At 44.9% G+C, this 16,099-nt stretch overlaps 2 protein-coding genes and 2 long non-coding RNA genes across 10 annotated transcripts; 2 read left to right on the top strand and 2 right to left on the bottom strand.

Moving 5' to 3' along the window:
* Positions 1-389: 389 nt before the first annotated feature.
* Positions 390-6,080, bottom strand: ppm1la (protein phosphatase, Mg2+/Mn2+ dependent, 1La). 3 transcript variants are annotated; one of them, XM_088395540.1, is made up of 5 exons: positions 5,919-6,080; positions 5,199-5,532; positions 2,520-2,694; positions 2,228-2,389; positions 390-2,097 (listed from the first exon to the last, which is right to left on the bottom strand). In XM_088395540.1, the coding sequence occupies exons 2-5, from the start codon at positions 5,424-5,426 to the stop codon at positions 1,745-1,747; spliced, it is 918 nt and encodes a 305-aa protein (XP_088251666.1). In that variant the 5' UTR covers positions 5,427-5,532; positions 5,919-6,080; the 3' UTR covers positions 390-1,744. The 3 variants fall into 3 exon arrangements, with proteins under 3 accessions (XP_088251666.1, XP_088251664.1, XP_088251665.1); XM_088395538.1 differs by lacking the exon at positions 5,919-6,080 and adding an exon at positions 5,656-5,883; XM_088395539.1 differs by lacking the exon at positions 5,919-6,080 and having other exon boundaries at positions 5,199-5,807.
* LOC148386938 (uncharacterized) lies at positions 2,223-4,700 on the top strand. Its single transcript, XR_015862444.1, has 3 exons — positions 2,223-2,667; positions 3,410-3,507; positions 4,233-4,700. It is a non-coding gene; the product is annotated as an uncharacterized LOC148386938 (long non-coding RNA).
* LOC148386936 (uncharacterized) lies at positions 5,349-14,203 on the top strand. Of its 4 annotated transcripts, none has more exons than XR_015862442.1 (6): positions 5,349-5,895; positions 6,283-6,364; positions 7,232-7,286; positions 11,124-11,274; positions 11,393-11,657; positions 12,052-14,203. It is a non-coding gene; the product is annotated as an uncharacterized LOC148386936 (long non-coding RNA). The 4 variants fall into 4 exon arrangements; XR_015862441.1 differs by adding an exon at positions 10,937-11,032 and having other exon boundaries at positions 11,393-14,203; XR_015862443.1 differs by adding an exon at positions 8,943-9,082 and having other exon boundaries at positions 11,393-14,203.
* On the bottom strand, positions 9,646-15,851 carry tal1 (T-cell acute lymphocytic leukemia 1). 2 transcript variants are annotated; one of them, XM_088395536.1, is made up of 4 exons: positions 15,687-15,851; positions 14,006-14,680; positions 12,422-12,540; positions 9,646-11,634 (listed from the first exon to the last, which is right to left on the bottom strand). In XM_088395536.1, the coding sequence occupies exons 2-4, from the start codon at positions 14,572-14,574 to the stop codon at positions 11,126-11,128; spliced, it is 1,197 nt and encodes a 398-aa protein (XP_088251662.1). In that variant the 5' UTR covers positions 14,575-14,680; positions 15,687-15,851; the 3' UTR covers positions 9,646-11,125. The 2 variants fall into 2 exon arrangements, with proteins under 2 accessions (XP_088251662.1, XP_088251663.1); XM_088395537.1 differs by having other exon boundaries at positions 12,452-12,540; positions 15,687-15,849.
* Between the last annotated feature and the right edge of the window lie 248 nt (positions 15,852-16,099).

Below are 16,099 nucleotides of genomic sequence, written 5' to 3'. Positions count from 1 at the left end.
GTCTCCGATTTGGAACCTTGGTGACCCATTTTCAAAATCCACAAGCTACGTATCTGTAAAACGCCACCGTGCGTGTTCCCGTGAAGCAAGTGGGTGAGTTTTGTGGTCACCAGACACTTGCGGCCAGGTCCAGACTATTCTGAGTGTTTGCACCTGGTGCAGGCCGTCACTTGGACGTACAGAACTGGACATTGATGAAGAGGTGTTGGATTTCACTGCTACGTGCCTTGTTGACGTCGTTTACCGTTAGGCGCAGTCATGGTGCTGGTGATGTCACCACCGCTCTTATTGTGGATGCTAATAGAATCAATCTTCTTAACTCGAGACGAATTCCGCCTTCTGAAGCTCTACTGCAATTCTTAAATAGGTCACAAAAGTCCAGAGTGATGTGATGTGTATGAATTTTATTGTAAAAGAAAAAAGTACATCGCTTTGGCCATCTGCTTGACACCAAAAACTCAATAAATAAGGCATGTAAGGTCAATTGAAATGAAACAGTTTTAACACACAAAGAAGGGAATTGAGTTGGCTTTGGAATGTAAACTCTTCAAAGGAAAAAGCCAAGAGCAAACCATTTTTTAAAAATACCATTGAGCGTGGAATAATGGCTCAACAATGTCCAACTAAATTCCAGTGAGGACCCAAAATTCATTGAACTTAATCTAGTGCTGCGTCACGGTTTACAGTCGTAGCTTTTGCTTAAAACGTATCGCCGCCGACATTACTTTTCACCATACGGAAAGTGTGACAGTTCCTCTACACTGCGGTTAGGGTTAGGGTACTGCCATATACTATCGATCCATTCGAGTCAAATGATGGCAACAAACACTTTTAGCTGTGTACAGTGGTGACTTTAGATACAGCATAGGGTTAGCTGATTTTTTTTTTTGGGGGGGGGGGATTGTTTTGCATGCATGCATTATACTGCCCCCAGGTGGCCAACGGAAAAAGCCGCACAATATCCATTGACATGAAAAACGTGGCAAAAACGGATTTATTTTGAGGAGCAAGCATGGTCAATCAATGAAGTATCTCAAGGCACCACTGTATTACAAAATTGAAGAAAATTATAGTTTGGGAGCATTGCTCAGTCCCCTCCTGATCAAGATCAAATGGCATTTCCTCATATAGTGGCAGGGAAAAAGGGATTTGATATTTTATGAGTGTCAACAAAACAGACATGTTTTAGGGACATCACTTGATTGGTACAAATGCAGTTTGGTCATATTTGTTATGCTATGTATTAGTATTGTATTCCCAAACGGTTCTGTTTGGTTCTACATCCCCAAAATATGCTGCTGTAAGCTAATTGTCCATACTATAAGTGCGAATGTGATTATGAATGTGTTGGTCTCTATGCACCCTGCACATGTTCTCTTGCCCAAAGTCAGCAGGGAGAGCTTCCAGCAGACTCATCAACCTAATGAGGAACAGTGCTACAGAAAATGGATGGATTGCATTACAGCCTCCGTCATCAGTCACTGAAAGAACGGTACGTCTCCGTTGCTCCCTTTTTTTTTTTCTTTTCCCTACTCAATAGTATTCGTCTTGCATGAATTGAATCCACATTCTGAAACGGTTTGAATCTCAGCTCATTGGGATGTTTCGCCTGTTCTTCTGGTGACTCCTGCTCCCTCCCTTCGTATTGAAATTCATGCATGTTAAATACGCAAAAGTCATTTGGTCGTTGCCAGTCCCCATCCATCTCTGTTGATGGATCAAATGGCATACAGTCCCACTTGACTTAGTCTCCCGCCTTGCTCCCTCCCGGCCCACTTTTGAACTTGACCACCATGACGGTGATGTTGTCTGGGCAACCGCGGTAGAAGGACTGCAGGACGATGCTTTTGGCGCCAAAGTGCGGCTCGTCCAGGCGTTGGCGGACAAAGCGCACCGCCTCTTCGTTGCTGAAAGCGTCCCACAGGCCGTCAGACGCCAGGATCATGAACTCGGGCTGCAGTTTGTCCAGGTCGAACGTCACGATGTCCGGGTCGGGGATGACCACGTGCAGGTTCTTTAGCGGGTAGTCGCCGAGGGAGCGGGACATGGCCAGAATTCCCTGGACTCTCCAGGAACCGTTAAAACTGATGAAACCTCCTATGGGAGGGTCACAAGATGCAGTTGTCAGAATTCACCAGGAGGGGGCATTCATTGTTCATGGCAAAACAAAATGCGCCTTGACAGCACAGCGTTTTTTCTCTCTCGCTCTCTCTCGTGCTCGTCTTACCCGCCCGCTTGATCCTCTTGCGCTCTTTGAACTGATACGGTTTGTGGTCGTGTGACAGTGCCACGGCATTGCCGTCTTTGTCGCACAGGACGCCGCGGGAATCGCCCACGTTGGCTACTGTCAATTCTCGGTCTGACAGGAGTGCCACCAGACACGTGGTTCCTGGACAAGACAAGACAAGACGTTTAAATTCAATCCAATAAGGAAAGTGGTCCTCCAAGCTTTTCCATTGCCTTGAAAGTTGTTCATTTGCTAGCTCCCCTCAAGTACAAAGGGCTTGCTGCACACTGACCCGCTTCGTCGTGATTGGCAGACAGCTTGTCCAGGATCTCTCGGTCCACGTTCAGGATGCACTGCTCCAGGATGCTGGCGTAAGACTGAGCGCTCTCCTTCTTTTCTCGCTCCAACGCCTGCAGCTGCTGCTTCAAGGATTCGGGCAGGTGAGCCTTCACGTAGTCTGCTGCAGCCTTGTGGAGAGGGGAGGGAGGATGGGAGGGAGGGAGGGAGGGAGGCAGGGAGGGAGGCAGGGAGGGAGGGAGGGAGGGGCGAGACAAAAGGAGGAGTGAACAGATGCTACGTTGTGTCTCCTTCCGTTTTTTTTTCCAAATCCGAAGCTTTAGATAAGATGACCCAAATTACTAATGTAAAGGCCACTTCTATTGAGCACTTCTGTTGAATTATTGAGCAAGCTCCAGACTGTTTGCTGCTCTCCCTCATTGTTTGCATGGTCTCCCTGTGCCTAGTGGGCTTCCTGTATGTACACACTAGCAGCCAAGTGTGGTACAATTACAGTAAATTGAAATTGTGCCTAATGTGCTAACCAGCTCAGTGGCCTAGTAGTAGAGTGTCCGCCCTGAGACTGGAAGTTTGTGGGTTCAAAACCCCGGCCGGGTCATACCAAAGACTATAAAAATGGGACCCATTGCCTCCCTGCTTGGCACTCAGCATTAAGGGTTGGAATTGGGGGGTTAGATCACCAAATGATTCCCGAGCGTGGCACCGCTGCTGCTCACTGCTCCCCTCTCCCCCAGGGGATGGATCAAAATCACATGGGGATGGGTTAAATGCAGAGGACAAATTTCACCACACCCAGATGTGTGTGTGACGATGATCATTGGGGAACCGCAATGTGAAACCTCTGAAAACTAAATCAACATTTATTTTCTGTGTGTTTGTGTGGAGACGCCACAAGGGAGCTACCAGTGATCACATTGATGGAAATTGTTCTGAAGAAAATGGAACCTTTGACGTGCTTGACGGGTGGGGGGGATCTTTACAAGGTGAGCTCTTTTCCTTGACTTGAGCTTTGATCATTTTCAACCAGTTCAAATGTTTATGCACTTTCCTTCTTTGCTTTCTGTCCTGTTTGTTAACACTATACGCGCAACTTAGAACTGAGAAAGAAACAGAAATGTCCTGTTTGGGTTGGTTGGTTGGTTGGTTAAATATTTGTTTATAGGACAGTAATAGACAGAGGGGGTCCCGCATATCAAAAAGGGCCTAACAAATTGCCAAGAGCGACAGGAAATGAGAACGATACAAGATACGAAAGGGGGAGGGTCTCCAGTTCTGCGGTCGGTAGCTCGGCAGCAGGAGGATCGCATTAAAAAAAAAAAAAAAAAATCATTTAAGTTTTCAGCCACAAAACATTCCGGAGGATATGAAATCCTTAAGCTTCGAATTGTTGTGCCAAGAGTCTTGAACTTTTCTGTCACCTTGAAGAAAAAAAAAGTTGGTTTGGGGGGGTTGGCTGGAATGCATTTTTATTAATTTCGATGGGGGGGGGGGGGATGATAAGACAATTTGGACCTCCGCGCATGGCCACGAAATGAAGTAAACTGGTATGCATCTTAAAGGGAAATGTGCTTTCGGGAGTTTGCAAACATATTTTTTAAGGTTGTGTTAAACTTATAATCATATTAATATCTAGTATTGGAGTGCTTGTGTGGATTGGTGGGGGCCGGAGAATGTGCAGGCAAACTGCATGAACTTGTTTTCTTCGAAGTGTTGTGGAATAGGCCCGGATAGGGAGTACCGGAGGAGACCACCTCAAGGTCGGTGAGGAACGAGAACAACAGCACGTCTATGAGGCCGGGCTTCGAGGGGAAAACCCAACCGCCTGACCTCAGCAGCACCTGGACGGGGAGGAGATGGCCATCGACCAATCATCTCACAATATTTTGCATGCTTTAATATTCATATTGTGTTTCTTTAAAACTGGGCAACCCGGAAGAATGTGTCGTCTTTTGGTGGTCATAAAAACGCATGAGTTTTAGTGTGAGGGACCCGGGACCCGGGCCTGTATTAGTGCGCTTTGTCAGGAATAAACAATTGGTAAATTTGGTCTGATTGATCTACTGGTCTTCTCTTTGACAGAACGAACTCGCAAAATTGTTAGGTGCGCCAGTGTGTGGATTAGGACATAGCAATTTATGTGTTAAGTGTTGATCGCAATTTGGAGTCAGATCAATAACTAAAATCCGTAACCTAACAATCTTAAAGCACAACTGTATGTTTGGGGGGGAACTGGTGCCAGACAGATTGCTAGAACCAGGCACTCAGTATGACAAAATGAAATCCAATGACCCTTGATGACACATGCACAGGGTTTGCTGGAACCATCCCAAAGAAACATGCGCTTTTTTTGTGATGGTTCGGGCAGAAGGGGGGAGGACGGACGGGGTGCACACAAAGGAATACAAAGCAGAGTTGGAAGGATGGGAACTTGTGCTACTCTCCTACAATCCGTATAAAAAGAGTGACTACTAGCTAGTAATTGGGCGAATTTCTGGCCGCTCTCACATGACTGCGCTATTCCAGAAAGTTGTGTTACCCAGTGATTTCCCGTGAGGACTGTGCATCCAGCGATGCTGCTCATAGGAGTATGTCCGTCCACATGAGCGCAAATGACGCATTCGGGTGCAAGAGAGGGCCGCCCATGTCGGTGCCGGTGCCGGCCCGCGCTACTTACCTCTCCGCCGTGGCCGTCAAAGATGCCGAAGATGGACGGGTGGCTCTTGTTCGCGATGTCGGTGAGCACCTCGTAGCGATCCTCCATGTGATCCCTTCTGCCTTGTATTGAGTACACGGCCACGTTGTCGCTCTTGAACTCCCAGGTCTTGGAGAACTCTGCGTCCAGCACATTGAGGCCTCCCAGCCGCTCGTTGTGCATCATCTCGGCCACTTTGCCCTTCACCATCTTCACGGCGTCGCGGCTTGACTTGACAATAGTCTTGACCTCGTCCGTGTGGAAGAAGTAGCTCCATAGCGCCAGGCTGATACATAGCAGGAACAACGTCTCCGGCCTGAGGAGAAAATAGCGCATGATCCGACCCAGAAGAGACAAGAGCGTCATCGCGTCTCCTATCATCACACGCCGCCCAAAAGGATGCACTGTTCACTCCATTAACGAGGGACATTGAACGCACCACGGACGCCACCGAGGCCTGCCGGAGCTTGTGCTGCGGCGGCTACTGCTGCGACTGCGACTACCGCACGCCGGCCGGGTCACCCTCATGCGCTTCGTTCGGCTCGAAATCAGCAGCGAAACGACTCCCGACATGAGCCCGAGGTCTCGCGGTCCATCTCAGGAGGCGGACGCGGATTTTGCTGCTTGCTAAGATCCTCCCTCCCTCCTACCCACCCAACCCGAGGAGAGCGACACGGATGTAGGAAGAGCTTGCGTGCCTACCTGCCTGCCTGCTGCGAAGGACGCTCGTTTTAACATCCCACTTCGAATCCTTGAAACACAAAAGCACGCACGCCCGCACGCACGCAAACATGCGCGCTCACACACACACACGCCACGCGTCATGATTAAGGAAATCACACCAAGTAAATCACGCGTTCGCGATCGCATGCTTTTGCTTTGAAATTCCCCACCAGGGAATGTTGCGCCATTCCAGTATTAGCTTGACGTGCAAGTATGCAGCCGCAACACAGCACAGCAAAGCTCGTCCAAAAATAGATCATTCCGTTCTATGACTCAAAACAACGTGATGTCTGTTGATTGCAATGTTTCCTTCCCCCTCTTGTGTTATTTTGTTTGACATCAGGTGCTGGAGTTGCGTTACTGGGGCAACAGAACGCCAGTGGAGAATGAGTCCAAAGCAATCAGTTCCCCCTTCCCATCAAAAGGTAGCACGCATCCCTCTCTTTGACAAGAGTCCAAAGCCAAGCCTCAACTATGAAGCAGCTAGCAATAACCCTTAGCTCACCACCAGGTAGCAGTATTGCGTTTCAAACCCCTGCCTGTGACTGGCAAAAGTTTTATTTTTAGATCAAATACCGGGGCCTCCCTTCAGGTATTTGAGACTGGGATGGGGACAATTGTCACACTGGGCTGTTGTATAAATTGCAATTACTTATTCACCTTGCACATGTTAGTTTGACCCTTAGCCCACACGTGGAAACAGTGTCACAAAGCACAAATACATAAGCACAAAAATCAAGGAAAACATCATTTTGAGCAAAGAAAGTGATTTTATTTTCAAATGAAATTTGTAATGACATAGTCTGCTAGTTATATTTATATTGTTGATGCCGTGTTTGCTTCGCTATATTTCATTGACATTGGCTTTGGTAATGGAATGAATGATCCATGTTGCTTGGGGTTCCAGTAACGTGCCCATGTGACACCTGAAATCCTCCAATTGCCGTGTCATTACTAATCATGTCACCATTTGTAGACGTTCAATCTGTTCGTAAAGGTTGAAGGTGAATTGCATCCTTCACACAGCAATACATACATCCGATCAAGCCGATGCGAGTCAAAAGACACGAGCTGCTTTTGCGCCCCCTGCTACGGAAAACCCCTGCAGTAAAAACGCCACACGACATGGCCATCCATTGCGACTCGGCCGTGCGCTTGCCAAACACTGAAAAATGGCATTGACTTTTACAAATGTTACATCCCTGCCCAGAGAGGCACTAACCCAGCCGCCTGCGAACAACAGCAATCCATCTTCAGAGAAACATTTCTAAAATCAGTTTTTTATTTTGCAGTGACATTCCGCTGGAAGCTGCCTGGCTGTGACTCATTTTCTACCAAAGAGAACATGTAAGTTGTATTCACATTCATAAGGGTTGACTGTGTTATTTAAAAAAATATATATATATATATGTAAAAACTTTTTTATATTCTTAACTACTGAGAAAAATGATAATAAATTGAGAGCTCGGTTAGGGATTATATTACAGGTTCATCTATGGTATTGTCTGCGCTATGCTACTGATATTTGACGTGTAATATAAAAAAAAATTAGAACACAATGGCTGACCAACATATTACTACTAAATCCATCTTTTTGTTTATAATCTCTACATTTACTCCACAAACTTTATTTTATTTGGTCAAAATGTATTCATTCAATCAAATCGTGAAACTTGGAAATATGATTACGGAAACAGTTTTTTGTCTTATTTTAAATGATGCCCAACTGCACACACTTCACGGCAGGTTTTTCTCCATCCCTCCCTCCAAAAGTAAATGAAAAAGCACTTGCACGCCATACAAATGGACACAAGTCCATCCATTATATTTTGAATTACACTTGGTGACTACATTACTGATCACTTAATCAATTGCAATGTATTATAAGTAATAATACTGTTCAACACAAGCATTATCTTTTGAGTAGTACATTTTTAATGCATTCTTCACACCATCATTCTAACATCTGATGTGTAGTTTGAGTCCTCATGCAGGTGTAAATTTCTTTCAAATTACCCTAAATTTTATTGTGTGTGTGTGTGTGTGTTAAAAATGCATCCTTCTTGTTTGTTTATAGGCCCTTCTGTAAACATGCGTGTGCGCACGTTTATGTATTTTCTACTATTGGGCGTGTGGATATAAATAACTACGTTGGCAGTGTGCGCAGTGTAATCTGTTCCCAACAGGCTGGATTCCCACCGAGCAAAAGACAGTATATTGTACCTGCAGCAGCGCAGATAACAACTAATTAGCATACTGAATCATTTGGCTGCAAGAGCCACTCAGCCACCCATCTGCACGGAGCTGATAAACACACACGCACGCATTTATGCGGAGCGTACACTCCTACTGAGACACACACACGCGCGCGCAGGCTTCCCTCCCTCCCTTCCTCCCTTCCTCCCTCCCCTCATACACTCTTTTGGTGAGATTTTGTGAGCGTGAGGCAGGTATAGCCATTAACCCCGAGAGCCCCTTTCAAACACATGGATGTCTCGTGCACTTTCCGGTAGTAGTTCCACTTTTTTTCAGGGATGTCGAGAAGTGCTGCTTCCCACAAAAAAATGTTTATCTTATTCTGACCGTTTTTTCCACATCTTATCTGATTTTTTTTTGGTTTTATCAAATGTCACACACTCGACCGAGCAGGGCTGGACCGGCCATCTGGTACACAGGGCAGAAGCCTGCTGGGCCGGTGTCTTTTGGGCCTGATGCGGTGCTACTTCAATGTTCCTCTATTTTTTTCCAAAGAGACCAAGCCACAATTTAGGTGGGAGCAGCATTTAGACAGCAATTGAGGTCAGGAGTCACATCTGAATAGAAATATGACTTGGACTCAATCAGGCAGGATGCTTCAATTTGTTTGGATTATCGGTAGGAGCGAAGCGGGCTTTAGAGTGGGAGCTCTTTTGGTGCATTGCAGACACAACAGCATATATAGAGAGAGGCAAGTGAAGGGGGAGGCTGTCGAAAGCTCTCTGACAATGGCAGGATATCCTGTAGGTCACTGAGCCCAGATGACCTCTACGGGAAGTTGTCACATGCTGGGAGGAAGTGAGCGTCCACCAAGGAATAAGCATGACGACTTTAGAGAAGGGGAACGCCACTTTCAGCCTGGGAGAGTCGATCGGGAATGACATTAGGTACACCTGCACGTCGTAATGAGACCCAATGTCAAAACAGCTGCTTTTTATGACTTTTTATTTTTTTTATTTTGCAATGATGTTTTCCAAGATATGACACCAATGAAATGCAATGATTAAACGCTGACAGAAATCCTATGATCTTACCTTGAAGCTAGATTTGGATGCATGCTGCAGTGTTATACGCCATAGTCTCCATTTTGCTGCAGTGGCCCCCTTTTTTTCTCGCTCCAGTGATTTAGGGACATATCCAATAATAATAAGGTAAAACATTATAAGAAGGTTAACTTAGCAAAGTTTTCTGCTCATGGATCCAACTACATATTCTTTAAGTGTGGAAAACTTGCATTTGTTGCCTGTCTTTGCTCCCTAAAATGAGATTTTTCTATCAAATATAATCATTGAAATAATTGAGAGATGTTATGTTTTGAATCATTATTCACAGGAAAGTTGCATCACACCAAGTAAATTTCGGGTTGAAAAGGATACAAATGAACGATTTGAGCGAGTTGGAACTTCTAAAGTAGTTCAAGGCACATCTTTGTGAATCATTGAGCACATCAGAAACGTATTGTTCTTTTATTTAGAGACTTTTGTGTAAAATTCATCAGATTTAACATTGGGTAATTTCATAGATACATCTACAACAAATATAACCAAACGTACAAGTTCCTTTTTCCCCCCATTCATAAAATACCATAGTTACCAAAGGTACCAATATAGTGTAGGTTCGTAAATTCTGCTGAAAAGGCAGAACGCACAACAGCATTGAGCAAACCTTGACAACTGCTGGTGCCGTCCGTCACCAACATGCCATGCCGTTGGCAACGAAGGGGTTGGCTTCTCTTTGTACCTTTCTAAAACTACATACGCGTTACAGTCGGAAGAAAAAAACAAAAAAGAAACTAGACATTCAGGTCAAAATGATGTCGTGATCGACATTTTGTACACCTCGAGAATCATCGTGTGTTTTTGTACCTCTCATGCAAAACTGCAAAAATGCGTTTGGAGTCTGTTGTCGTTCTCTCGACGCCAAACCGTAACGAGATGAAATGGTACCAACTTTTCATGTTTATGACTCGCCTTCTATCTTTTAAACGAAACCTGTGAACAAACAACACAGTATAGGTACATCTTAAAAGCACATGATGTTGTTCCGTCAAAATAGAAAGCTATTTACAATTATTGACTGAAGGGCAGTTTAGGGTTTCTATATTGAGCTGTCTTCTCACCAGAGGTTTCCGCAAGTGCGACCAACTAGGCCATTGAGGTACCCCGGAATTCTATATTAAAAAAAAACCAACCATGTTCGGTTGAATGACTCAAGATTGTAATAGCGGGTCACAGCAAATTTGAATCAGGTGCTTTGATTTGTCTGTAAACTCGTTTGATTTATTTATTTAGCACGTCAGGTTTTGGTTTCAGTTTTTAGGTTTGACCAATAGATGATTGCGCAATATGGATTTGACCAATTTTAGGGGGGAAATAAAAAATCACTTTTTCAGGTCAGGTCTAACCAAACTTCATCTAAAGAGCGAGTGCAGTGTAAAAAGGGCTTAAGTGTTCAGGATTAGGTTCTTTTCATTTGCATCCTCTTTTTTTAATAGTAATTGGGGCAAAAAATGACGTGGTTTCCACAGATTATGTCGTCATCTTGTGAGAACAAGCTCATTTGTCAGCACCTTCCAATTTGCTCAGTGGTTTCATTGCAAGAGGTCCCACTTTTCACGGTTTGCTTTTGGCTCGTTCTTGCTTTGATTGCACATGATTTTGACTTTCTAATACAGGACAAGGGATTGATTTCAGATTTGAAGCTCTTAGCTTTTTCAAAACAAACGACTGTTTCATCCACAGGCTGCTCGTTCAAAGACTTGCACAATTTACACCTTGTTTCCAAATCCAGCAACCGAGGCTTTTCCATCAGTGTTGTCAAGTGCAGAAGGTCGTCAGGTCCATGTTGTCTCTCTCACAATATAGATCTTCATTCTCCATCTCAAATGACCCACGAATGTAAGCACGCACTTTTCATTCTGTTTTTCAGAATCATCGTCGGCCGGAGCCATCCAGCGGGCGTCCATTGCGCCTGAGATGGAGCGGAGGAGGGCCGCGTGAAGCCGCCATAGTCCTCGGGGCGGGAGGCGAGTCCTGATCCTCCACGAAGCTCTCCGGGCTGCCTTCGGCGTCTCCGTCAGGCAAGCTCCCGCAGCTGGAGCCGGGCGACATGGTCTCCGGCAGGTCGTCCCTAGCCAAGCTTACCATCGTGTCCTGACGCGGCCCGCCTTGGGGCACCCCGTCGTGTGCCCCCACCAGGATCCCGGTGTCCCCTTCAGTTGGGGGGCCGACCTCGCGCCCGTCCTGGTCCTCCAGCAGGTTGGAGAGGAAGCTGATGTACTTCATGGCCAGACGCAGGATCTCGTTCTTGCTCAGCTTTTTGTCCGGAGGGTGAGTGGGGATGAGTTTACGGAGCTCTGCGAAGGCGCCGTTCACGTTCTGCTGCCGCCAACGCTCGCGGCTGTTGGTGAAGATACGTCGGACAATCTTGGGCTGGCCGGCTTGAGGAGAAACATCAAGAGACGTGAGTAAATTACATTGCGCGTATTAAAGAGACATTCATGTTAAAGGAATACAGTCATTCACCATATTATTGCCATTTCATTACATAAAAAAAAATCTGGTTTTCCAAATAGAAAAAGTGTTACTTTTATTCCCATAGGAACATGTTTAAGTTCGACCCTTCGACTAAGAAACAAAGTTTCGCCTGGGTTGTTAGTGGAAATGCCTCGAGTTTCCCAGGATCTTTTTTTGCTTTAATTTGAGAGGGCAAACTTGAAATGAAAAGAAGCCACCCAATGTTAGCGACGGGTTGACATTTAATTTGGGTGCATGCACAACTCAGGTATTTCCACAGCATATCTAAAAGAGCCTGCATTCAGTCACATCCTCACACCCCCATCCATGGTGTCTTCCAGGCTTTTGTCGTCCTTGGAACACACCCAGTCTATCTTAATCCCTCAGCCCACTGCGGTAAATGCTTGGCATGGAGGTAGAGGCAGCAAAAGCTCAACCCCCGATCCCTCCAACCGTTCCCCTTCCCCCCCTTCCTATTCTCCCATCCTCCAGCCTTGCATGTGTCAGTGTGCATGGAGAAGACACCAGAAAATACAAATCTACCTGAAGGTTTGACACCATTAGTTTGAGGTTTGACAGTATTTTCTTTTTTTTTTCCGCGCTGGGGGCAAGACTTGGTAGATCCATTTCAAAGGACGGATGGAGATGAAGAGGGAGTGAGGGGCTAGCTTTCAGCGGCAGGTGCGAGGACACAGCAGAAGTGCGTCTTACCATACTTATAAAGATCTAAAATGCTCCTACCCTCGTCGAGTTCAACCTCATAAGGCGCCGGGCGGCGTTTTACCCTGTTGCTGGGGTACATGCTGTACTGCTCAGAATCCCCTCCAAGACTACATGGCAACAAAACAAAAAAAACAAACAAAAAAAGACAAGACAAGAGCAGCATGTTACATTCCATGTCATTTCACATCATAGAAGCATACGCCAACATAGCCGCTTTATGTTTTATATATATATATATATTTTTTTTAAACAAAATAAGAGAAAAAGCATGTGAGCGCTGATCACGTCTTCGCTTGAGTTGTCGTTACGTTGCCATTATATGTTCAAATGTTGTATGATGCAGGAAATCGCATGTATTGGTTTTGGTCATATGTTAGCTTTATCATCATTATACATGAACAAAATATGTTAATTCTAACATATCCAAATTAGGGAAATGAATGTGAACACTGGTATTGATCATAGTTACATCATCAACATATGTTAAAATGATGTCGTTGTACACTATTTACCTAAGATCACAAGCAGGAAATGTTCAAATTACAATGTTGCTTTACTTCAATATGTTTTTTTCCCCCCACATTATCAGAAAAATAATCAAAAATGTCATGATCGTGTATACCTACAAATGTTACTTCTATTTGCATGTAATCACCAAACTAAGAGTACATGCAGAAAATGCTTGCGAAAAGTGCTAATACAGTCATTTTAGCATGATTCGACATCAAAATGGCCCCCAAGCCCAGAATGACTCAAAAAGAGCACATACAGGAAAATGAATGTTACTGTTATAGCTTCGCTTTATCATCATTAAAACATTTTTAAAAAATGCATCTAATCATCATTACATCATCATTTTTTGCAAGGAATCATAATCAAATTAAGACCAAAAGGAGAGACATCACCAATACTTGACATGATCAATATACATTTGGTGCAAAAAGTAGCCTTTAATCTTCATCTAATTAAGAGCAGATGCAGTCAAATGTATATATATTTGCATTTTTCGTACATTTCATAAATCCAATATGTCACAAACATGTAGAATACATAGTATTATGTATTTGCTAACACTAACGTAATGCATCATCTGCAAAATATGACCTCGAATGCAAGCATGATGTTGGCTTGATCATCACTATGTCTTCTTTTTTTTTTTTTGCATCATAGCACATGCATACGATGACAAAACCTCTCGCATGTTAACATTGATCATATTAGCTCATCTGGACATCCGTCTACTGCTGACACGATGCTGAGATTTTTTTGAAGAGCAGCTATGAGGACATTTTCATATCAATAGCCTTCCATGCAGGATGCAAATTAACATAGATCTTAATAACACCATTATGGATTCATTTATTACAACATGCACTCACAAAAAACATGCACTAACGAAATACACGGTCACTATTATGATTTATCTGACAAGTGATTATAATCTGAGTTGTGTGTTTCCTATGTTGTTGTTTTTTTTTTTTTTATTGTGTGTGTGTGTGTGTGTGTGTGTGTGTGTGTGTGTGTGTGTGTGTGTGTGTGTGTGTGTATGCGCGTGCGTGCGTGCGTGCGTACCTGTTGATGGCTGCGAGAGGCTGCGCCAGGTTGTAGAGCATGGCCCGAGCCGGGACAGGGAACGCGTTGGGGCTCAGCTGGACCATTCGAGCGTTCTCTCGTTGGGTGTGCGGCGGTGCAGGAGGAGGAGGAAGAGCCGCGTGAGGAGGAAGAGCGTGAGGAAGAGGAGGTCTGCGGAGCTCCGTTATGGGCACCAAATGGCTCTCGGCCCTCCTCTCCAGCGCCTTTATAGCGTCCCTCCTGGAGAGCTCGATCACTGGCACTTTCCTTTTCAGGCCAAGGGCGTCGCGAGAGGCGGTTTCCTTGGCAACACCGTTGATGACGGTCCCGTTGGTCGAGTTCTGCAGGGGCGCGTCATCAGTCTCCTCTACCCCCGCGGTGAGCCCTCCCCCTTCTTTCTCTTCCTTCTCCTCCTCCTCGTTCTTCCTCCTCCTCCTCCTCTTCATCCTCGCCTCCTCCTCCTCCTCTTCCTCGCATCTGATGATGACGGAGGAGTCTTCAGGCTTTCCGTGACCAGCCTCTGCGTCTGGACTCCCGCGACAAAGGCCCGGCTGCCTTTTTTCCATCATATTTCCCCCCTCTCTGTCTTTCTTCCACAGTTTGGATGAACACGATTTTAAGCCATAAGCCGTGCACTCGCCATTATAAATGTGGGATGTGTACGTGCAACCAACCCTATGGAAGAGAAAAGAAAAAAAATGTGTCACTTTTTTCAATGATGACATATGCCTACTTGAACAATATCTCGTCGTATAAATACACGGACGGATACCTTGACTGCTAATGGCTTTAAAAACGAGGCTTGTTTCAAACATGTTTTTTCATTCATTTTTTTACTTTCTGAAAAGTCCCCTTTTTCTAAAAAAACGGACCATTCGTTTTTCTTTTTTGCCTGAGGTCACGTTTGTGATCAAGTAACAAGCTGCAAGCTTTTTTCTATCATTATTTTTAAATGTATGAAAAGGTCACATTTCTGGTTGGCAAAACGAGTATGTAGAAGCTTTAATCATCACTAACAAATTATAAGTGTCAAAACGAACACAAGATTTATTATTTAATTGTCGTCACCTGAAAATAAGAGCCCAATTTAATTAGATATATTGTAATGGTCTCAATCGTAATACTAACCCAAAACACGATCTTATTTTTAATAGTCTTAAAAGTCACGTTATTACACTGTCCTTTAACTTTAAATGTATTTGATCACTTTCTGCCAAGCCTATTTTGTCTGGTGCTGGTAGATAAGCCTTTTGAAACATTTCACATAATTATCTAAGGGCCATTGCAGAAAACATTTCGGTCTGTGATATAATGGCACATAATGCGATGCATTATTTAGACAAACAAAAACGTGCCCTTTAAAAAAAAAAAAGCAAAAAAAAAATAGGCCGTTGTGTATATTAACAATTGCAATGGTCGGTAAATAAACTGACATCAAATAGCATTTAAAAGGTGAATTTGACGGGTTAAAAGCGGCATCATTTCTCCCGAATGGAGGCCTCGCATCCGTTCTAATAGCCCTCCGAGCCAATACAGCGAATAGCGTGCGAATAGCGTGCGAACGCATAATAATCCCAAAGAATGCCGCTCAACTATAAAAGATAATAAAATAAAGCGAGCCACCGACGATGGGACGGACGGACGGACGGGAGAGCGCCCGTTTTGGAACTGGAGCACTTACCGTTGGGAGTGCTGCTGTTGATGCTACCGACTAAGTGGAGCCATTTTGTGAGTGGCTCATCCATAGCTGACGTTTTCTTTTCTTTTTTTTTTTTTTTTTTTTTTTAGACTTCCAGTGTGTGTTTCGTGCGTGCTTGTCCGTATACTGTAAATGTGTGCGTGCGTGCGTGCGTGCATTCCGCGCGGTAACCAACGCGCGCTCGCTTGCTCGCTCGGCGGAACTCGGGCCGGCAATGTGGCCGAGGGAGATAAGCGCATGGCGGCGGCCTCTTCATTCGCGATAAGCCTCCCCTAAGGCCATTATTTATGAAATGATTCATTATTATTTGCCTGTCGTGGGGGGGGGGGGGGGGGGGGGGGGGGCTGTATAGGCGTTGGGAGGGAGGTGGGGCATCGTCAGGCGGGATACTGTAA

Source organism: Syngnathus floridae, chromosome 14, assembly GCF_059516105.1.
Source record: "Syngnathus floridae isolate MCC-2025c chromosome 14, RoL_Sflo_1.0, whole genome shotgun sequence".
Classification (NCBI taxonomy): Eukaryota; Metazoa; Chordata; class Actinopteri; order Syngnathiformes; family Syngnathidae; genus Syngnathus; species Syngnathus floridae.
Note: the sequence above shows the minus strand (reverse complement) of the source record. Positions and strands in the feature narration are given on the sequence as shown.